The sequence below is a fragment of the Lathamus discolor genome, chromosome 6 (assembly GCF_037157495.1).
Source record: "Lathamus discolor isolate bLatDis1 chromosome 6, bLatDis1.hap1, whole genome shotgun sequence".
Classification (NCBI taxonomy): Eukaryota; Metazoa; Chordata; class Aves; order Psittaciformes; family Psittacidae; genus Lathamus; species Lathamus discolor.
In genome coordinates this window covers 56,034,543-56,058,216 of record NC_088889.1, presented here as the reverse complement: position 1 = coordinate 56,058,216, position 23,674 = coordinate 56,034,543, and the positions used below count along the sequence as shown (strand labels likewise).

Genomic DNA, 23,674 nt, shown 5'->3' with positions numbered 1-23,674 from the left:
CACGCACACATTTACAAATGTATGCATAAAGCTTTCCTGCATACACTTTCAGAAATCACCAATCTGATTTTTACATATATGTATAAAATAGATGAAAAAATTTTACAGGCTAACAATTTCTGTAGTGAACTTGCCTCTTGAGTGAAGAAGAACGTGTTTGCATAAGGGCAGCTTGATTCATAGCCCGGATCCAGCCATTCATATCCTCTTGGGTATCTGCACTGAAGTAGTATGTCCGCATCCCTGAATGCTCTGCCTGAGAGCCAATAACAGAATTCTTATTATAAATATATGCCCGCATACCTGTATGAACAGCCTGTAAAGGAAATTAAAAAGAAGTCAGAGAGCCCTTTCATTCCCCCTGCCCCCCCACGAAAATTTACTGTAATTTTTCATGATACCTTTAAAATTACCTTTTCAGGTTCCTTGACTGTTTCTTGAATTTTGGGTAAAACTGTTACACTGCCACAATGGGCTAGTGCAGCAAACTCTAAAGGCACTCTCTGATTTTTACTGAAATTCCCGTATCATTTTTTCACACTATTAGGACTAAAAGTGCAGTGCATCTGTTTTTCATAGTAAGAAATTTCAGCTTTTCATTTTCACTTAACTGATACATTTCATTTGCCATAAATACCATACAGAACAAATTAAAGAAATTCTCACTGAGACATGCATAAGCAAGCCAATTTTCCCAGCTCATTTAATAAAGCAATTTATTCAGACAAAACACAGACAGTATCTTACAATTCAAGCAATTAAATTGCTTATTTAAGAACTGATTATAATGCACGTTAGGAGCTTTTGGTTAAAGCATGCACTTGAACCCCTATATTAGCTGCAAAACCACAAGACTTACTGATACACTTAGTAACACTGATTGAATTATTACAGCACATAAAATATTGGCAAGTATTTCTGCACACCAAAATAATTTATGAAATTCCACTGCAAACTAGAGGTATTTGGAAATTCCTCTATATTCAATATTCAAGTGTATTCAATGTAGAATGTCTGTAACACTAGGCTAGTTTAATTTAATCAAATCTCATCCACATTTATCTACTTAATAATAGGGCTATTACTAAGTCATATCAATCCTGAAACACTTTCTTATATTTTCTCAAAGTTACTGTATAGATGTACTTCAGCTTAACAGGGAAAGATTCATCTCCTTACTTTCCAAAATACTGAAGAGAATATAGTTGGCTTGAAAGCTCTTGTAATGATACTAAAATAAAATTAGTAATTTAAACTGCTGTCTATAAAACTAATTCTGCTACCCCACACAAAAGCTAATGATATTGAAACACTGCTGAGGCAGGGTTGGGTTGTTGGAGATTTTTAAAGGAAAAAAAATTCTCTCAACTTTTTGTCTACAACTTTTGTTAAATGTTAAATGTTAAATATCTTTCACAAATCTTCCCTAAATGAATGGTCCTCTCATTATTCCGAAGTAAAATAACCCAATCAGACAAACCAAACCCAAACACTCTACAATCACAGGTGGCTTCAGATACACAGCAATAGTTTTAACAAAACCCAAGCTATTTAATCCAGCGCAGGCCTCCCTAAATGTTAAAATTTCAGTTGTTTACCCTCAATTTTCCAAATTACCATAACCTTAGAGACCCATATCAACAACTCCAAAGAGCAAAATATTTGCTTGCTGTTACAGTGCTTTAAGTTCTGTGAATGTGTGAAGTGTGGCCTTTCCCTTCTGAACTTCAAGCAAGGAAGCCTCAGTTTGTTTTGAAAACTCTGGTACTACAGTCTCCAGAGGGGTCAGTCCCTGGCCTGCCATCACCCCAGTAGTGGAAAGGCTGAGACTGCAGCAAAACAGCCAGTTAGAAAAAAAAGAGGAGGAAAGAAGGAAGAGGAGGAAGGGTTTACACAGAGAAATCTAAGGGATTCCCCTGCTAAGAGAAAGTGTCTGGTTCCCCAAAAGCTTTGGCTGCTAAGGGAATACAAGGTGGTTTCTTCTCCCTTCCCACCATGAGCTACCTGTCTTAAACAGAGGAAACCAAGCCATGAGTTACATATAAAAATCAGTAGCCCTGATCAACTGTGCATTTAGGAATTTAAGGATTTTTTTTTTTATGTTTGCCTGGTTGAGTTCTTTGGGGTTTCTTCGTTGGTATTGGGGTTTTCTTTTTTCCCCCATTTTGAGACCATTACAAATGGTCAAAACAAATCACAGAATCATAGAATAGTTAGGGTTGAAAAGGACCTTAAGATAATGAAGTTCCAACCCTCCTGCCATGGGCAAGGATGCCTCACACTAGACCATGTCACCCAAGGCTTTGTACAACCTGGCCCTGAACATCACCAGGGATGGAGCATTCACAACTTCCCTGGGCAACCCATTCCAGTGCCTCACCACCCTCACAGTAAAGAACATCTTCCTTATATCTAACCTGAACTTCTCCTATTTAAGTTTAAACCCATTACCCCTTGTCCTATTGCTAGTCCCCTGATGAAGAGATATGGTTTAGGAGTATTTAATTCATTGCCATTTATAGATACCATCCAGTGAAAGAAGAAACTAAAAATTAGCAGCATCAGATGTAAAGTAAAATAGCGATTTTAATGTTAGATCTTATGACTGCAGGGTTCCTTCACAGACCATGTTCAGCCCATAGAAGTAGATGCTAGAATTTAGAAGTGAAGTGACTCCTGCTGAAAATGAGACTGCCCCACTGCAGATGACACAGTAGGACCCTACCATTCATTGCTTATATACTTGCTGGGAAAAAAAACAGAACCTTGGGTAACTTAACTAGGGAGACTGCATAACACAACAATAAATGGATAGAACAGCTGTCTGTTTTAATTGACCTCTATGTCCTGATCAAGAAAACTCATTCACCTCTGAGGCTCTCTTTCAGTGGTGCATGACGAGCACAGCTGAAAGCATCGCCTAAAAGGCTGGAAGTGAAAACGGTATAAAAATGTGAAGTATGGTGCACCGTTCTCCCCTGAGAGACTGAAGCTGTCACAGCCATAAACATTCGTAGCTTCAGAAGGGGTAATGCAGATAGTGTGTTGTCATCAGCAAACACAACATTGTGAAGTTCATCATATATAAAACTGGTTACAGGAAAGTTCAAATATATTTCAGTTATTTATTAGTAGCATGTTTTATATGCAAGAATGCCACTTTGTGCCAATGTCCTGCAGTTGCCACTGCTAGCAGACGCAAGCTAGAAGGGATTTTTGGTGGTGGTGGTTTTTTTAAAGCAGTAGCTATTAGGATGACTATAGCATACTAAAAAGCCTACAAACACAGTACACGTACACCATACACACAACAGTGAAAAAATCATACTGGTACCTATTCATGCATTCAGGTGCCTTAATCTGGATAGACTGAGAAGAAAAGCAGTCTCTCTCCCATAATGCACAGAAGGAGAAATGGACAATAAACCCCAAGAGCATATCAATAGGACAAGACAAGGACAAAAAGTTAAACAAGTTAAAATCATGAAAAGATTCATGTTTCCAAAGAAAATACTTAACAAAAGACTGTACTAAAAGTAACTAATGCCTAGAGCTGTTATGTTTACTTCCAGTCATTCAAAATTCTGAGGAGAAGCAGCCACAGCACATGAGATGGGCACAAAGAGATGGGGAGGTGAAGAGTTTTCTAGTAACTGTAATCTTTCAAAGTTTGTCCTCTCGATAAGTTGTAACATACAAAGAAAGTCTTCTTTCTCCTGAGTTTTGATATTTATGAACCATTTATGAGCAAAAATTGAAACAAGACTCTCAGCCATCACTATAAACACAACAACAGCACACTATAATTCATCTTTCGCTCGCAAATAATATTAAGCTTTTTCAGGACTTCTAGAAGCTAAAAGGTTCTCTCTTCCAAATCCTAAAATGGCACCTCCAATTCATAGCCCTTGGCATTTCTTCACCTGAATCCCCAGACCCAGAGAATTTTTATAAGCCCTACGGTAGCCTAAGGAAGCAACAATGACCCAGAGAACATAAACAAACAATGTCAACATTGTTTAGGAAAACCAGTGAGATCAAAGAAACAGATAAAAAGTTTGCCCTGGTCCCAGCAAGTCTAAGCAATGAGTGGATACTGCCATTAGCAAGTCTTAGAGTGCCAATAATGAAAAGATGTTTAAAATCAAGCTGTAATAGCATCTTCTAAAAGTAATGATCCCACCTGACTTCCTAGGGTCTGAATGCCCTCAGGCTGAATGAGTATATCCCGGAAAAAATTTAAAAGGTAGTATTCAAAATAATGAGTAATTTGTATCTCCAATGCTAACAGGATCAGAACACCCCTAGATATAAACATATACCTGCATACATTGCCTCTGCATGAAGTTTTCTGTTTTCTTTACATGGAACATTGGTAGGCCTCCCATCTGTCTCAATTTGTATTACTGTCAGATTCATATAAATAAGTTTACTTTCAGTATTCTCTTATATATTTTAACATATACAAGACCAATTAAAGCAGTTTTTATGACTGAGGACAATTGGCCTTCTAAAGAGACTGTGATGACATGAACATAAATTGATATAATTTATGTTTAAAAATATGGTATTACTAAAATAGTACAGTCAATTCACTATTAACGACAGGGAGCATTTCCAGCTTTATATTGATGTTGTGCACACCTTTTCACATTAGAATCTATCCATTGAATTTGTGCCCCCTTACATTTTTATCAGCAAAGAATTACTGTATTAAAAACATGTAACAATTAGATTAAATATCTTTAAGATGTTAGCTACTGAACTAAATATGCAGCAAGGATCCTGAGTTCTAAAAAGATGCCACACAGCAAAATGACAGTAGCTTACAGCTAGTCACAGCACTTTGCTTGGGACAGACAAACCATGTGAAAAAATTTGTCAAGATAAACACTCAAAAGCAGGGTTTCTAAATAAAACAATTTAACATACATACTGCTACACTTCAAAGCAGGTTTTTGATAGCATTTGTGCAGCCTGTGTGCAGTTTTGCAGGCCTGTAATTGTTAAACACCTGAAGAGACACAAAAGCTTAAAGCTGCGCCTCAGGATATGAAAGGAAAAGAATTCTGAGGACTCCTACGGTGTACATTTTAACAGTTAGTAGGATTTAACATACATCCTAGAGAGCATGTATTTTACAAAAACTTGTTGTAACTGAACCATATACAAAAAGCATCCATGTCTTTGCTAAGTAAATTTCCTTCCTTTAGTTCTACAAACCAAAATGTTGACATTTTTTACAGCTTGACTGCTTCCCTAGCATCAGAAACTCATTGTAACTTAAAGCAACTTCTTAAAATGGTAGCCAATACTGCTATTGTAACAGAGGATTTACAGCAATCTAAATAAATGGCAGGACAAATGTAAAAATTGACATGGCACATTCTCCCACTCATTCAGGACTTCAATGCAAAAAAGTCTTATCTTTATTTTGGGCTTAATCTGCTTGCGTTTTCTATTTCTGGCTGTACTATGCCATGAGATGGAATGTCCATCTAGGCTCTGGATATCAAAGTGTACTGAAGAGATTAGATATAGGTAATGGCTGGTGAGTGATAGAATGCCAGTACTCCTGCCACTGTGTACCCAGAGCCAACTCCATGACCACTGAATGTCAGTGTTGGATGGGGCCATGCGACAGGAATGTAACAAAATCCTCCTGCTGCCCTAGGAGTTGATTCTAAATAAAATGAAACTGTAGCATCAAGTCTGTAGTCAATCAAACACCTAAAGCACAGTTAAGGTTCACCCAACAAACTAATACCTGAAATGTATGTTGGGCATTTTGTATATAGATTTCTACACAAAGTTCCTTTTGCAATCACTGCCCTATTTATATATCACCTTTTCAGTAATGACCCAGTGCTGAAAGTCTCAAGTTACTGGCTCATGCTGGTTTTCAGAAAAAGACTCAGATTAAAGACTTGGTAGAGCTCACATGGGTGTGATACCCTAAAAGGATTAGGGTAAGTCTGCACTTGTTTCTGAAAAGGACTAACCATGATCACAGCATGGATTCTACTCCACAGAGAAGGACAGGCACAACTTGGCAGTGGTGACTTCAAAGCTTGTCTACAGAACATACTACTTGGAAAACGTGTGTGCATGTACACATACCACACGTAGGGGTTTTGTTGCCATTATCACTGATAGTGTTCAAGTGATTAACAGTCCTAATATACATTTGTTTATCATTCAAAAACACCATTCCAGTAAAATAAAAAGCAGATTTTTTTTTTTTTTTTTTTTTTTTAACTCTCAAGCATCTAGATATTATCACTACTTTATCTCCTTTCCTGTCTGCACTAACCTTCCCTGGTTATTCAGGAGAAGTAGAAGCCTAGAAGTACATTGGGTCCTCCTCTTTTAGTATGTGCTTCCTCCTAGGAAAAGGCTCTAGAAGAGGAGGGCGTTATGAATTATCCTCACTAAATATTGGGAGTGGAATGTTTTTCTTAAACAAAGGTTCCTTTATAGATTGTTCTGCTATCACATGTTCGATGCATTTGAAAAAGCACAATAAACATTTCCACAAAGTGCACTGGGTCATTTTTAAACACACTTCCCAAGTTAATATTTGTGTAATAAATTTAAAACCATTACCCACTTGAAGACAGAATCAAAATTAATAAAAGGCAGTCTATAATTTTAAAACACTCCAAAAATCAAAATGCAAGAGAAAGTGTAAACTGAGCGTATGAATTTCAGTTAAGAAAAGTTTCAAATGGAAAGTCTCCCTCCAGATCTCCTAAAGTGTACCAGATCAAAATCTGATCTCTAAATTATTTTTAAGTACATATCTCATTTGCTTGATACAAGAACAGGTTTTCTGCTCAAAGTATCAGTAGAATTTAAACACACAATGTACATTGAGGTTTCTAAACTTTGCCTTACTGCTGCAATTCAATCAACTGGAGTCAGGTTTTTCCACTTTCAAGAAGGGATGCATGTTTTATTTAATTTTAGTATGTTTTTATTACATAGAACTGTAAATTAAACAAATTAAAAAAACCCAAACACAAAAACAACCTCAAACTATATCAGAGTATTTTTTCTTGAAAAAGTCCATGTCATTTACAACTATTTCTCCCTCCCAAAAAAGGAGAAAAAAATTGGTTCCACTTTCTCCCCTTGAAATGAGGAAATTAAACCTTAAAAGCTACAGTGTTGTCATTTTCTAACTGCAAGAACTGAGCTGATGAGTTTATTTTTTTAAAAAACACAACAAAACCAAACCCAAATGACCATCAGTCCACTATGGGATCAAGTATTCTATAAAGAAAAAGAGACAACTTTCCTTTCAATCCATATACAGTACTGGAACAAATTATCAATACTAATTTCTGGGTTTAGAAACAGGATCTTTACTCATAGACATGTTATTAATGAATGTCAATTCATAAGCAACAAAAAAGTGCTGTCACATTTGAACAGGCAGTCAATAAACCTGTCTTCTTTGAAAAAAAAAAAAATAAATAGGAAAGCAGATAATGTTTCTGTTTACAACAGCAGTTTCTCTAATGCAAATACACACTATAAAATCTGATTAGCTAATAAGCTTTGTAACTGTACCTTAAAAGAAAATTTGCGACTTATGCGATCTTCAGGTCCAACTGGAGATATGACATAACTAGGCAATGGTATGCTGCCCAGAACAGATTCTTCTCTGCTGTCTGTTGAATAAAAAAAATAGAATCTAATTCACTGCACTTTACAGTAGGGTAACAATACATTCTCCTTTATGAGCACACAGACAACAGGCGTTAAGCAGAAAAAAGAGCAGCTTCAGACTGAATATAAAGGAAAGCATTCTCCCCATTAGGACAGGGCAGCAGCAGAACAGGCTGACCAGAGAGGCTGTGCCATCTCCATCCTTAGAGGTTTTCAATGCCTGACTAGATTAAACCCTGGGCAACCTGGGCTGACTTCTTTCCTGACCCTGCTTTCCCCAGGCATTTGGACTAGACGCTTCCTGAAGTCCAACCTGACCTGAATTTTATGACTCAACACCAATGGTACATGGAGAAAAATGTTTTATTTTTAAAGAAAGAAGATTGAATTTTTTTAAAAAAGAAAATGTTTGGGGGGAGGGGGTTCTTATGGAGTTTTTTTGGGTGGTAACTTTTTAAATTCATACAGAAGAATATGCTTTGAAAATAAAGCTTATTGTGACAAATGAACTCTGACAGGCTGAATAACATGATGGACCTTCCATTTAGCATTTTACATCTAGGTTAATTGCTTTAATTAGGAAACCTCTATTTCTGCTGGCTCTACATGGATCAGCAGGAGAAATGCAGTGCCTAGAAGCATGAATTTGAGTTTCATATTCCATACTGCTTCCCAGAAATTTTAACACACTACACAGTATTCAAAACTTTAATAATAAGCTTATGCAATCCATTATTCCTAGTTCAGCCTAAGATCACATCTAATTTTTTTTTGGTAGAAATACTGGATTCAGAAGTTCTCACCCTTACACTGACCCCTGGATTAAAGCTGAACCAATGCCCTGACCATGATCTGGCCATACTGCATTCTCAAAAAATCACCTGTCCAAGTGCAACCAAGTAGGCAACACAATACAAGCCAGAGACAGAATAAATCTTAAACTGGTATTGCTGCCAAATGTTCTGCAACGCAAAACTTGGCATCTATCAAGGATAAATTAAGTGACAAAAGATCATACAGCACCCCCTTGTTCACCAGCTCTGGCCTGAAATTCGCTTTCCATTAAAGACATACGGATAAGTAATTGTTTCACTATGCATATTCTCAGAATACCTAACAGTATCTGAAGAGTTCAATTAGCTTATGCTTGCAATGAGATTTGAACAGGTGAACTAAACAAAAGAGTGAGCATCTACTCACCTTTGTAGTAAAATAAACAATAATCAGCAAGCACAAACCATCTTCTTTTCCATAATCGCATTCCAGAGCTATCCTGAAATGCAAGAAATGTGACATACTTTTCATTTAAGGAAAGCTAACATCTTATCAAACAATTTTGTACTAGTGGATAGTTTACCAGAAGTTTACCTAAATATGGTACTAATTGCAAAAACAAGTGGTTTTTATTAGCAAAATATTATGTACTAAGAAAGATAAGAGGCAAAACATACAGCTATAAAATAATCAGTGTAGAATATTCAAACTGCTAATTTTCATTAAGTAATTAAATTTGCATCCCAAACAGCATTCAGATTAACCTTATACACAACAAACACATTTTATCTAGATAGACTGATCTGCAAGAAAGAAAAAAAGTCTGCATCTGGGTGGCACAAACTCCAACAAAGATTGCCCGTACACCAAGATGAAAATCACTACACCACTGAGAATTATGACCTTAGATTTCAATCATCCCCTATAATTTTACAGTCACTCTCCCATATGTTACCTGTGCTTAAAATCTAATTTAATCAAATATTCCTTAGGAAATAAACCAGGCTGCATAACGTGCAAATTTTAATGAAATATAATATACTATGCAGGTAAAGATCTACGTCTCTTTCTCTAGATATCTATCATCTTGTCAAAATGAGTAATATTTACATTCAAATTAATGCTGGAAGCTTGCAAAATTGCCAGACTATAACTTAAGCAAGTACAACTTATTCAGCTGAGGTAGGCCTTGATGAAACCAGTAGCACAGAAAGTGTCTTCAGGCTTTAAGTGGTTAAAAGTAGATGTAAGAAGAGAGCAGGAAATAGCTACAGCAATGTTGCAGATACTATTTCCCTTATTTCTGCAGTCATATTAAGTATGCAAGTACTTTCTTCTCTTTCCTTTTTTATGCTACAATGCTGTCAACACATAGTGTATCTGAGTTCTAATTCTGTCCTGAAAACTAATGGACTTGGGTAGTGGATGTCAAGAGAGTTGACAGCAGTTCTCCATGCAGAAGGAAGCCAATGGCTGTCAGCAATTTCATGTCTATGTAGAATCATAATTGTAAGACTCAGTTTTCAGCCTTCACACCTCCTCATCCCTACACCTAGCCCCTGAATCTCTGGTGATAATCTAATGGACGCAGACTGCCAAATCAGAAGAAGTGAAGTACTCTCATACAACAGTTTGTTTTACTTTTTGCATGCAAGAATGTGCTTGTGTCAGCTTAAGAGTTCAAGATGCAGCAGCTGTAAAATTCTCGTTGTTGAGTGAAATCCTATAATCCGGCCTTTGCTTGGATACTGGTCATGGATCACAGCAATGTGCAGTGAATGGATCCCTGTCTCCCTCCATTTTGTCCCTCCAGCTTTCGAAGAACAAAAGGTATACGGGTTAGAATTAAGCCTTTGATCAGGGTATAAGGGCATAAGCAAGCAAATGGAATACGGCCTTTACAGCCAACCTCAGGTTTACAGTGCATTCTGAGGGAGATCAAGATCAGCATGAAAGCAAGCTGACAGGATAAAACAGGGAAAATAACAAGATTTAGACAACAAAATTATAGCCTCAACATTTAACCATGATGGTCATGTCCATTTATCATTGTTTCCACTTCTGAATCAAACTTCTACATAGAACTTGGTTTTCAAACTTGCTGAGCACAAGCCCCTCATGACAGGAGCTTGTGGGAGCACCCAATGCTGCCTTGCATCACCAATGCTCATGCTTCTGTTTTGCAGTTACATGAAAGACACTTACTTTTGCTTGATGATTGCAATGGTATATGGATAGAAACAGAAGATTACATGCATACCTGTTTATGTAGCCAGCCTCTTACTATAACAGGAACATTGGGATTCCTCCTGATAGCTTGATCCCTCTTTCCAAAGCTATGAACTTTGTTTCCAGCCTTCACAACCTGTAAAAAAGTATAATGTAGTGGAGGTTTTAAAACTGTACTGATTTCTTATTACAAATAGCCTCACTGCAATAATTCATACTTCATTACACAGTAACAAAGTATTTATAGCATTTACAAGGGCAAGTAAATAGACGATATTTACAACATAGCAAAGTCAATCTTCCACTTTCATCAGCGTATCAGTGTCAGGATGGTCTGCCTACTCCCAGCTGAACAGCAGCAGCACTGGTGAGTCAAGTCAGAAAGGCAGCACTGCTGAAGTTTCAGTACGCTTGGGAAGTATTTTTGATTGTACTACAAGAGCTGCATGCACATTTCTCTCTGCAGCATGGTACAAGTCTTCTTCTACATGAATTCTACATGAATCCTACTCTTGTTCTTCATTGTCCCAGAGGGGTTTGGCTGTTTTTTGTATTCCTTCCTGTTCAAATTCAAACATTGATAACTTAATAAATGCTTGGACTTTGATCCTGCAAACAAAAGGAGAAGACAGAGTGACACTGTTAAGGAAGAAACCTAGATGGCAGCAAGTGGAAATCACAAACTAGGCAATGGTTTGTGTTTTACTGCAACCTCAGTTTTAACACCTGTGAGCAAAACTATTTCAAAAACAAACCAGGAAAGTCTATCGGTCTGTGAAAAAGACAGCAAGAATATCTGGATGAATAATCTGCCTGTTCTCCTCCAAGCTCAGCACAGTTTGTTACCTCAGCTGCTTTAGGAACCTCAGGTGCACAAATCACCTTTACATCTGCTCTCACAGCAAGGAAAGAGCTGTCCAGATTCACTTTCTCCTTCCTACAATACCACTCCTTTGTTTGAATCTCTCCTCCCAGGTGGTCAGGGTACTGATGCTCTGTCAGATGCAAGCAAACAGCAGCTCTGGAAACAATCACTTTAATCTGATGCAAGGCATGACAAGGGTAAAGCAGTTGATGTCATCTACCTGGACTTGTGCAAAGTGTTTTACACTGTCCCACACGACATCCTTCTCTCTAAACTGGAGAGATATCAATTTGATGGATGGACCACTCAGTGGATAAAGAACTGGCTGGATGGCCGCACACAAAGAGTTGTGGTCAATGGCTCAATGTCGGGCTGGAGACCAGTAATGAGTGGTGTCCCTCAGGGATCAGTGTTGGGACCGATCTTGTTTAACATCTTCACCGCTGACATGGACAGTGGGATTGAGTGCGCCCTCAGCAAGGTTGCTGATGACACCAAGCTGTGTGGTCCGGTTGATATGCTGGAGGGAAGGGATGCCATCCAGAGGGACCTTGACACGCTTGTGAGGTGGGCTGATGCCAACCTTATGAAGTTCAACCATGACAAGTGCAAGGTCCTACACCTGGGTTGGAGCAATCCCAAGCACAGCTACAGGTTGGGCAAAGAAGAGATTCAGAGCGGCCCTGCGGAGAAGGACTTGGGGGTGCTGGTCGATGAGAAAACGAACATGAGCCAGCAGTGTGCGCTCGCAGCCCAGAAAGCCAACCGTATCCTGGGCTGCATCAAAAGTGGCGTGACCAGCAGGTCGAAGGAGGTGATCCTGCCCCTCTACTCTGCTCTCGTGAGACCTCACCTGGAGTATTGTGTGCAGTTCTGGTGTCCTCGACATAAAAAGGACATGGAACTGTTGGAACAAGTCTAGAGGAGGGCCACGAGGATGATCAGGGGACTGGAGCACCTCCCGTATGAAGACAGGCTGAGGAAGTTGGGGCTGTTCAGCCTGGAGAAGAGAAGGCTGCGTGGAGACCTCATAGCAGCCTTCCAGTATCTGAAGGGGGCCTATGAGGATGCTGGGGAGGGTCTCTTCGTCGGGACTGTAGTGACAGGACAAGGGGTAACGGGTTAAAACTTAAACAGGGGAAGTTTAGATTGGATATAAGGAGGAAGTTCTTTACTGTTAGGGTGGTGAGGCACTGGAATCGGTTGCCCAGGGAGGTTGTGAGTGCTCCATCCCTGGCCATGTTTAAGGCCAGGCTGGACAGAGCTTAGGGTGACATGGTTTAGTGTGAGGTGTCCCTGCCTATGGCAGGGGGTTGGAACTAGATGATCTTGAGGTCCTTTCCAACCCTAACTATTCTATGATTCTATGACACCATAAAAATATTTTAGTGTACTGCCTCCTGCCAGTCAAACAACATCTGTATCAGAAGACAGCATATATAATAACATGCTAGCAAAATATGATAATTTTAAATGGATTCTGATAATTTTGATGACAGACTTTACCAAGCTGCACTGAATTTCACACATTTCAGTAGACATAAGCACACATCTTAATGCAGGATTAAGGTAATGGCAATAAGCAGTAAGAAAAAAAAAACACTTTTTCTTTGGTGCTATAGCATATAAAACAGCAACATTAATTTAACATTTGTAAGGAGATATCAAAGGGCAGATTTTACTAGATAGTTTCCCTGAGGTGTGTTTACCAGGAAATAGCATGCTGATTTATGCTCTGCTGAGAAGTCAGGTGAGCTGCACGTCATGGTCATTTCTGTGAAATGCTGTGACACTTCGGAGACACCTTACCTGATACCTCAGAGGAGTCTGGCCAAGACTTAGTCACGGCCATTGCCCCTGCCATTCCGCTGGCAAGAACTAGTTCACTGTAAAAGCCAGCTGAGAATGGTATCACCAAGATCTCCCAGCCCATTTCTCTGCCATGCATGTGCTAAGGCATCAGCTAGCAGGCTGTAGAGCTTTGTGAAAATACAGCATGTCAATTATGACCACAAAACTTCTCAGTACTAACTCACAGATCTACAAGCAGCAAATCTGACACTAAAGGAAGAAAGAAAAAAGACATTTTGGATTTCGTGTTTGCTACTGAAAATATTTCAAATGTGAACCTGTGTTCAAATATCACTTTAAATGACCACATAAAGAGGACAGCCAAGCTCTAGACTGTCAGGCTAAGCCATACGCATTTTCCTCTGAGAAAAATGAGAATCAATTGAGCCAAGATTTTAAAAAACCTGTTGCAAAATGTTGGATGTAACAGCTACATTACAAGGGTGATGAAAAACTACGAGGCCCAAACTATTTAAGGCTTTGAAAGTCAAAAATCTCTGCTTTGCACCTGAACAGAAATCAGCTTACAAAAGGTACAGAATTTTCTTTCTCATATTTATCCTATGAAGGATGAATGAACTAAGGAACAACTAAAGTATGGCTGATTTACACATACGGCAGGGTTCAAATTTGATTTTTTTTTATCAGATCCCCTGTCAGTGATCAAGCAGTTTGATTCTCTGACCTTACTTAATTTAAAAAATAAAAATAAAACATGCAGACCACAAAAAAAAAGTTGTCCTTGGACTTGGTCTAAAGACCAAACAATTTCTATTACATAGGAGAAGCAAAAGTTCTCCTAAGGGTGTGTATTCTATATCAATATAATATCCATAGTAGAAACAAAGAATAATTCTATAGTGCTTTATATAATTAACATTTTCCTATCATCTACAGTATTAATCCTCTCATTATGCTCTGGAATAAGACAGTGTAACAGATACTGAATGTCACACCTTGCTGGAATAAAAGGACAGTTTTAAAAAAAAATTATATTTTTAGAACTATTTGTCTGTACTTCAGTAGCCTTTTCCTAACTTAAAATATTCTGAAATCATTGTCACATGTTTTGAAAACGCAGGTCAGAGCAGCTGCCTGTATCACTGAAGACAAAGAAGTTGCTTTTGACTTCAGTACGTGTGTTATGCTGGCTTGTTTGTGAATGACTCGTAAGTTTTTGTAAAAGTCCCAAAATGTCAAGAGCCAAGATTTTCAAACCCCTTTTCATCACTGCTTCATCTTCTTCTTTACAATAACCTCTAGCTGAAGAGGGAAGATAATAACTTAATTATAAAATGGAATTTCTTGTTTTTTCTAAAGCGGACATTAAAAAAAAACCTAAAAAAAACCCCAACCAAATGTAGACAGCCTTCCCCTTGGAACAGATTTTCTAAACAGCAGAAAGGAAGACTGTAACTTGGTAAAAATATGCAAATATGTACACATAAGAGAACACTTAACTTGCAACCTACACGGAATTAAAAAAAAACACAACACCAAAAACCATCCCACAAGACGCCCACCTTTTAAAATCATAGTCTCTTCCATTGAAAATAATCTCTTCCATTGAAAATAATCCCATTTTCACTGATGAAGGAACTCATGAATCCTTTCAGTATCTCTAAGAAAACTAGCACAAAATCCTTTATTTTTACATAGTTAAAATTGAAACTAAGAAATTCCTGCTCTTGATATTGAGCATTCATCTACAGTGGCCCTGAACTAAACTCTGTGTTCTACACTCCAGCTTCAGACAGTCTCACAGAGCTGGCATCAGTGCCTGTTGCTCTCAACTGCTAAACCCATTCTTTTTTTACTGTTGTAATCCTCACCAGCTCATCTTGGAAAAACACTTGCAACAATCAGCACCACTGACAATTCAATTGCTTCTCTTATACAGAATCCACCCAAAACACACTCTCAAAATGTAGAATCATAGAATCATAGAACAGTTAGGGTTGGAAAGGACATTAAAATCATCAAGTTCAAACTCCCCCCCTGCCATGGGCAGGGACACCTCACACTAAACCATGTCACCCTAAGCTCTGTCCAGCCTGGCCTTAAACACTCCCAGGGATGGAGCATTCGCAACTTCCCTGGGCAACCCATTCCAGTGCCTCACCACCCTCACAGTAAAGAACTTCCTCCTTATATCCAATCTAAACTTCCCCTGTTTAAGTTTTAACCCGTTACCCCTTGTCCTATCACTACAGTCCCCAATGAAGAGTCCCTCCCCAGCATCCTCATAGGCCCGCTTCAGATACTGGAAGGCTGCTATGAGGTCTCCACGCAGCCTTCTCTTCTCCAGGCTGAGCAGCCCCAACTTCCTCAGCCTGTCTTCGTACGGGGAGGTGCTCCAGTCCCCTGATCATCCTCGTGGCCCTCCTCTGGACTTGTTCCAGCAGTTCCATGTCCTTTTTACGCTGAGGACACCAGAACTGCACACAATACTCCAGGTGAGGTCTGGCAAGAGCAGAGTAGAGGGGCAGGATCACCTCCTTCGACCTGCTGGTCACGCCACTTTTGATGCAGCCCAGGACACGGTTGGCTTTCTGGGCTGCGAGCGCACACTGAAGCCAGCTCATGTTCATTTTCTCATCGACCAACACCCCCAAGTCCTTCTCCTCAGGGCTGCTCTGAATCTCTTCTCTGCCCAACCTGTAGCTGTGCCTGGGATTGCTCCGACCCAGGTGTAGGACCTTGCATTTGGCATGGTTGAACTTCATAAGGTTGGCATCAGCCCACCTCACAAGCACGTCAAGGTCCCTCTGGATGGAATTCCTTCCCTCCAGCGTATCAACATATGTAAGTAATAATGAATGCACTACACTGCCATCCTTTATGCTTGTGACTTGGCCAAAGTGCTGTGTAGCACAGTAACATTAACAAGTTTCCATTCAGATCATCAGATGCTTTAACGGACTAAATTCCAAACGTACTGAAACAGATCTTTATTCCTACCTATCCTTCATCTGTAATCAATATAAATGGCTTTTAACATGGTTAATAATGTAATTGAATTGGCAGTGAACAAGTAGATCTTTGGGACAGACAACAATTGTAGTTTATCAGCCTGTCCTTCTTCTTTTTGTTCTCTCAACTCCTCAAGTTTCAAAAGGAAGGGTAGACTGCATTTGTATAAAGTCTGCAGACAACTTAGTGTCAGCATCAAAACGGTGGGGCTCACCCCAAGAATCTATGTGCATTTCTGCAGAACAGCCCATGTCAGCTGTCTTACAGAATGAAGTCTTGTATATTTATATGCACATCAGTGAAACATGACATTATGGTAAGTATAACCCTCATTTTGGCTTTTTTCTTTTTGTTCTTTCCAACATGCTCTTTCTGTTGTACATGGTACAAGCGACACTTCGAAAGATCACGCTAATTTCTCTTTCCACAAAATTACTTATTTCAGAAGTTTTATTAAATCCAAATTCAGGCTTTGAACACAGCAACAAGCAAGCCAGATGTTTTCATCTCTTTCATCTTGAACTAAGAATGACAAATCTGCTGTACAGTTGACAGCTTACCTTCACCCTCCATCCCAAATGGATTAATTCTTAGCTGTCAACTTTCTGCAGAAGAATCACGTGGAAAGCCACATACCTGTTCCTGCATTTTCTGATTTGGTACTACTTCAGTGTGCATAGCTCTATATAAAAATCATTTCGAATTTGGCTGGGATTCCAACACTATACCTACACAGTTTTGTGATGGCATTTGCAGGGCAAAATTCTGAAAGCATTTAGTAAAAGATAATAATTAGCTATGGGTAGCTAGAAACGTTTGCCATGACAAACAGAATATGTCTCTGGCTTTGAGACTGTGCCTCAAGTGTGCATCTGGGAACTCAGTCTTTGAAAGAATGATTATAGAATTTATGGAAGAAAACATTCAGAAATAGAAAAAAGCATCTTAAAATCTACTCTCAATGTGCCAAGAATCAACCTCAAAATGGAGGACACAGGTTATTCACTTTAGAGCCTTTGTTCTCATTACCAGCTCACTTCAGTTAATTTTGCGTTAGGAATTCAATAGATCTTCCAGCTCTTCCAGGAGTGATTTCGAGCCTGGAAACACATGCAGTGATGAAACAAAGCATGCACAAGACGGACGTTAGCTCTCCATCTCCACCTCCTTTAGCTGTGCAGTTCTGGTATCTCCAGCAAACTAGCCTTTAGCATGTGGATGACCCTGTAAGTTTTATCCAGTCACCATTTCTGATCCCACTGCTTTGCAAAGCCTGATCGTATCAGTGCAAATATGCTGACAAAGGGAAGCAGAGGGGCAGGTGACAGAGGATGCACGCTTTTTGGCAGAAGTGTAACAATAGACAAATCCCCAGCTGAAAGTAAAGTACCAGGCCCCCATTAAGTTTGCTGATTTGAAGAGTGAAAAAACAAGCCTTCTGCCTTTGAGGCTGGCTTGGGGTTTTGGGGGTTTGCTTTTTCAGAAAAAAAAAAAAATCAGAATAAAGAGGATAAATACAGCAAATACAAGTGCCCAAGTCCCAAGTACTTTGGTAAGTTCAACTGTTAGAACATCAGAAAGAAATGGATCAAGTAATTTGGGTAACCTACTAAGTTTACTGTTTTCAGTGATAACATCATATTAACTTAAGTGATAACTTTAGCACATTAAAGATAAATATCTTCTTGAGATTTGACACATGACAATCTTTGTGTTGATCCAACATCCTATACACTTCGGAGCTAAGAAAAAAATTATTATGTTATTTTTTTAGCTTTTCATAGAACTGTTTTAATCTTCTCCGATATTCACCCAAGCATATCAAAACATTAGATTTTAAGTGATTCCAACTCAATAAAAATATCTTTGCAGCCAATTTGGCAAAGTCCTATCTTCAACTAAATTACTTAACAGGTTTGCACTACTGCAGTTAAAAAACAAAACAAAACTGAGAAGTTGAAAAACTGCAGACAAAGTTAAGAAATCTTATTTCTGCTAATTCTTACAGTATTCAACCCCCTCCTATTGTAACTTAGCACAAGCTCAAGGAAGCATTAAGATAATTGCTGACACTTCAAGTACAGTGCTTGATTACAGTTTGTGCAATAACAAACACAGGCCCTTTGTAATGATAAATAATGGATTTTTCTATTATTAAGCATTCTATGTGTGAAATTGGTGTCCGCCCTACCCGTGCACTATAGTGATGGCAGAAAGGGATCCAAGTTGTTACTAAAGAGGAACAGCAGTAAGATTTCATGGAAAAGTAATAACTGCAAATTATAATTCCTATTATTCTGCAGAACCTTTTGCCATATACACTGGACTGTCAAAAGACTTGCTGGAATACCAGTATTACATATACTTACTTCTGTTCTTAAGAAGCCTCACAATAATCACTATTTTTCAAATTATCATTCAACACTATCACGTGGATACACAGTGCTCCTACACCTCTTCTTTGAGGTAAGTTATTAGACTCCCAGTCTAAGCCCATAGCCATATTAAAATCAGGTTTAAAATATGACTGGATTAAAGTGACTGAAGTTCTATTCACAAAGCTGAAACAATAGCATTTTTCCCTTACCTTAGAGACAGGTTTTGTATCAACAGCAGATGTAGTTACTGCAGTGGATGTTTCACTGACCATGCTTGAAGGTCTTTGCGTTATCTGCTGCTTTGACATAGATGAATTCTGCCTAGAAAACAAACAAAACAAGATAATCAAAACCACATTGTTTCAAACAGTCATCTTTGCCTTTTCATATTTAAGAATCACAGTGAGCAAATGAATGACAGGCTACTCAAACATTTCCCATGCATCCACAACTTCCTTTGTACCACTCCTATTATTTTGATTCCAGTATTTTTCGAGCAGATGCTGACAGTGACATTTGATGATTGGCATTTTTCTATGTATCACGAAGAAAAACCTGCCAAACCTAACAGAGAATCATGATACAAAAAAGACCACTCTGAGAAGATAAAGCTAATGCAGAGAAACAAAATTTTGCCAATTTTAGAGTTCTGGCTGCAAACATGTGAAAGAGCCAGTACTGGGAGGGAAGGATAGGAGTCAGCGCTTTGCAATAACAGACTTTTTAGTTAATACCAGACTAGCCTACTGTTAGATCTTTCACTAACTTCATGTTAGATCTTTAAATCTGCCCAACATATGATTCATACTGAAAAATGAATTATTAAAACACATTTTAAGTGAAATGGCATAATTAATAGCAGGTATTATCATAAATAAATAACTTCTGAGTCATACAAAGATTTAAGAAACCAGCTCAGATGCAGACACCCATTTAAATCATAGATGAGATTAATCCTACCATAAGTATCTGTTCAATGTGTAAGAATTCAGAACAAATGCCCAAGTGCCAAAATGGGGATATAAACAGTAGTGCAAAATCCCGTGGAATCCCACATGCAGGTTGTGAAGAGAAGCCTCAGCAGTCAAGCTTGACACCAACTTGTCAATTAAACCCACAGGCAGCATTTTCAAAATAAATAACAACATAGTTTAGAGAATTATATGTAAGGAACAAGTGGCAATACAGTCACATCAGGGAAACAAAACAAATCAAACTATTAAACATCTATGATTTTCCTTTTCCTATTTCAGCAAGTCACCAAAGCCATTTAATACAGAGTAATCGTGAGCAGTTACCACTCATAAGAACAGAGAAGAAGAACTCGTGACTGTGGTAGCTCAGCACAAGGCTGAGCTGAGGACAAGGTGTTTGCCATCATTGCTCTTCCTCAGGTACAACCTAAACAATTGTTTGTCCAAAAGCTTTTATAGGTGATTTGGTGTCAGGGAAAGCACATTTTTCCATTTGTGACCACAAAGTTTCAATTAAGCTTGCAAGGAAATAACACAACTTTGATCACATTTCCTTTATGCCTCCCTTTATCTGGCATGAATCCCTTCTTTCTAACTTTTATATGTAAGTCCAAGCCCAAAATGTGAGAACAAGCTACAGCAAGTCCCTAAAATCCCTGGCCAGCCTTCAATGCACAAGAGCTTCATTACATCAGTTTGAGTCAATTTGCCTAACATCCCATAGGTTAGTCTGCTACTTCAGTGTTTAATCAGCTTTAGGAATATTGAGTTTCAGCAAAGGGCAGATTAAGACACTTCCCATATCTAATGCTGACAAAGCTATTTCTGTTGATCAACCAGTTTTATTATCTGGTTTTGACTCAGTTTTTACTTCTTCCCTTTTCACTTCATAGACTTTCAAAACAGACAGAAAATTAAGACTTGCAACATGCCTGCATCTTACTTGGCTGTTCTTAATATTTATTCATCAAAAAGGTTCCATTTCCCTGTTCAAGGCAACTAAACTGAGAGTAGGAATTTCAGTAAGGGAGGAACACTAACAGGGATGTGACAGAGACTTCTAATCTGTTTCAAGATCAATTGAAAGCATTAGGCTTAATATCTTTAATAAGGCCACTAGAAATGAGTAGCAAACCTATGAAAATAAAACATAACCAAAGAAAAGGTTTGGGCTCAGAAGACACAAAATTTCTCTTCTTTCCTTAAGGTTTATATTCTTTACAATGTCCCCACCACAAACTATTGAGTTTTGTTCCATAGGACAGTCACACGATACTGTCCAGATACTCACTGTGGCAAGGAGAGAGGAAAGAAAGTAGTGAGGGGAAGAGGGGTGAGGATTTAACATACATGATCAGAAAATCCATAGGCTTTCCAGACAATAGATAGCCTGGTTAAATAACTTTTTTTCCTTTTACATAGTAGCTATTTCAGAGAGAACCAACTGTCTCAGGAAAGACAAAAAAGAACAATAACATTTAAATTTCAACAAATTTGAATTAATTTTTCCAATAAATTATTTGTATGGGAATTAATATGGGAAGAAAAATAACCCCAGAGAAATGGTTTTAATCTACAAGTTCAACTCTGATTGAACAGATTTTCATCATTCCAAAAGATAAGGTTACAATGTAGGTTAAAATACTGCAGCTAAAGAAAGATAGTAAAAAATTTAGAACTGGAGAGAAAGATAAGCTTTATATGTTTTTAACAAGACCATCACTATCAAAAAAATCATAATGAAATACAGAACAATAAACTCAATTTCCGAGCATTTGTAATGTTGACATTTAAGCAGTTTCTCTTCTAGTTGCTACCGAAAGTGACCACTGCCAATAAATCAAGCTGTCCTTTTCTAGTAGTATCAAGATTAATGATGAACTTCAAATTCACAAGGGAAAAGATGTTTTTTAAAAAATGTGAGGCTGATGCCATGAGGAAGAACTCAAATAGCCAGCAAAAGAGACAGCAAGTCCATTGAAAGAGAAAACACATTATTATTCTCCTACGAAACATTTCTGGCAGCCAACACTTGAGATCCAAACTTTCAGTACATGATATGTAATAGAAAACCCTAAACAATACTGAAAATTAATTTAATTATTTGCATATGCTATCTCAAGGATAAAATAGATTCGTTGCATGAAATCAAAACATAACAAAACTCAAGAATTCAAGTCTCTTAATTGCTAATTAATATTCTCAGTCTGGTTTTGAAAGCAAATAAAAATATGCAGAATTACCTGAAATATCCCAGGTTGTTAACGGAGTTAACACTGTTCTGATAGTATTTACAGATTCATCTTTAAACATAACTGACTATAGTGTTATTTCTCTGCATTCAGAAACATTTGTTCAAATCACCATTACCAATGATGGTTGATAACATCTGTTATCCAACAGCCCATTCTGTCTTCCCCATAGTGATGTTTTCTGTCTATTTTCAGGACAGATTGTTTACTGCCTCCCCCAAGGGTGTGCGTACATATGCAAATTGGAGTATGTACATTCAGAGCTCCAGTCCCTTGTAAATATTTTAAAATACTTGAAAATAACACTTCATGTTGTACCTCCTGTCAAGCAACATCCTGCTCTACTTAAACAATGCTAGTAAGGCTACAGAAATCATTTACTACCTAAAATAGCTACAAGGCCAATATTTGGCTTATTAAAACAAACACTGAACAATGACAACAACAACAATAAAGTAGCCCATAATGAAAACAAAATACTCACAACAGAACACACTCCTTCTCTCTAAAAGATCTGAGTAAGGGTAAGTGTCAGGATGATGGAGCTAGGTTTTTTTCACAGTGATGTCCAGTGATAGGACAAGGGGCAATGGGTGTAAACTGGAACATAGGAGGTTCCATGTGAATATCAGGAAAAACTGTTTTACTGTGAGCGCGACAGAGCACTGGAATGGGTTGCCCAGGGGGGTTGTGGAGTCTCCTGCCTTGGAGATATTCAAGGCCCGCCTCGACAAGTTCCTGTGTGATGTACTCTAGGTTACCCTGCTCTTGCAGGGGGCTTGGACTAGATGATCTTTTGAGGTCCCTTCCAACCCTTGGGATTCTGTGATTCTGTGACTTAGAAGATCCACATTCATACCAGCAACTTAAAAAGTTTATTTTGTTGGAAACACATATGACTCAAAAATATCATGTCAATCTAGTTTTAATTCTAGTAAATTTTCTATTCAACTAGATAAAAAAATTATCTGTCCTAGTATTTCTATACATGTAAACATGGCAGATATTTCTCTGGGGGCTGTCTGAGTTTCCTCCATTCTCTCCATCTGATATTTTTGCTGCTGTAGTAACCAAACGCGAAAGACAAAATAAAACAGCTCTCTCCACAGAGGTGATACACGGGCTTTAGCAGCTGCATGAAAAACACACAAAAAAGAGGATAACTCTCATTGGATTAAGCACAAAATATTTTTTTACCTATTTTTCTATATTTATGTTAAAATCTTACCTTTTTTAACTTTAAAGTGCTATCTTCTCATTTGCAAACATACCATTACAGATATATGGCAAAGCTTCTAATACACAACTACTAGTACTTAGCAACAGGTACAATTCAATACATGGCTATAAGCGCACGCTGCTTCTTTTTGGTATATGATTATTAAAGGTCTGTTACTTAAAGAAAGGTAAAAGAGAAGAAATGTAAACATTACATACACCTAACCTAAGTAACTGTATCATAGACTTTTCAAAGGAGTGCACATGTAACAATGTGGTTAAAGTAAATCTGACACCTGTCCGGCAGCCTTACCATAGAATCACAGAATAGTTAGGGTTGAAAACGACACCAAGATCATCAAGTTCCAACCCCCCTGCCATGGGCAGGGACACCTCACACTAAACCATGTCACCCTAAGCTCTGTCCAGCCTGGCCTTAAACACTCCCAGGGATGGAGCATTCGCAACTTCCCTGGGCAACCCATT

The 23,674-nt window shown here is 38.2% G+C and overlaps 1 protein-coding gene across 10 annotated transcripts in view; it reads right to left on the bottom strand.

Annotated features, from left to right (window-relative positions):
- The window catches only part of PLEKHA7 (pleckstrin homology domain containing A7), a 156,641-nt gene that overhangs the window by 41,414 nt on the left and 91,553 nt on the right, over nt 1-23,674 (bottom strand). For 9 of the 10 annotated variants that reach the window (XM_065682928.1, XM_065682922.1, XM_065682925.1 and 6 more), the window contains 5 exons: nt 18,954-19,065; nt 10,709-10,813; nt 8,875-8,947; nt 7,576-7,676; nt 135-316 (listed from right to left, as the gene is read on the bottom strand). In XM_065682928.1, the coding sequence (XP_065539000.1) occupies nt 135-316; nt 7,576-7,676; nt 8,875-8,947; nt 10,709-10,813; nt 18,954-19,065 (573 nt within the window). The remainder of the gene's footprint in view (nt 1-134; nt 317-7,575; nt 7,677-8,874; nt 8,948-10,708; nt 10,814-18,953; nt 19,066-23,674) is intronic. The other variant, XM_065682924.1, reaches the window with a different exon arrangement.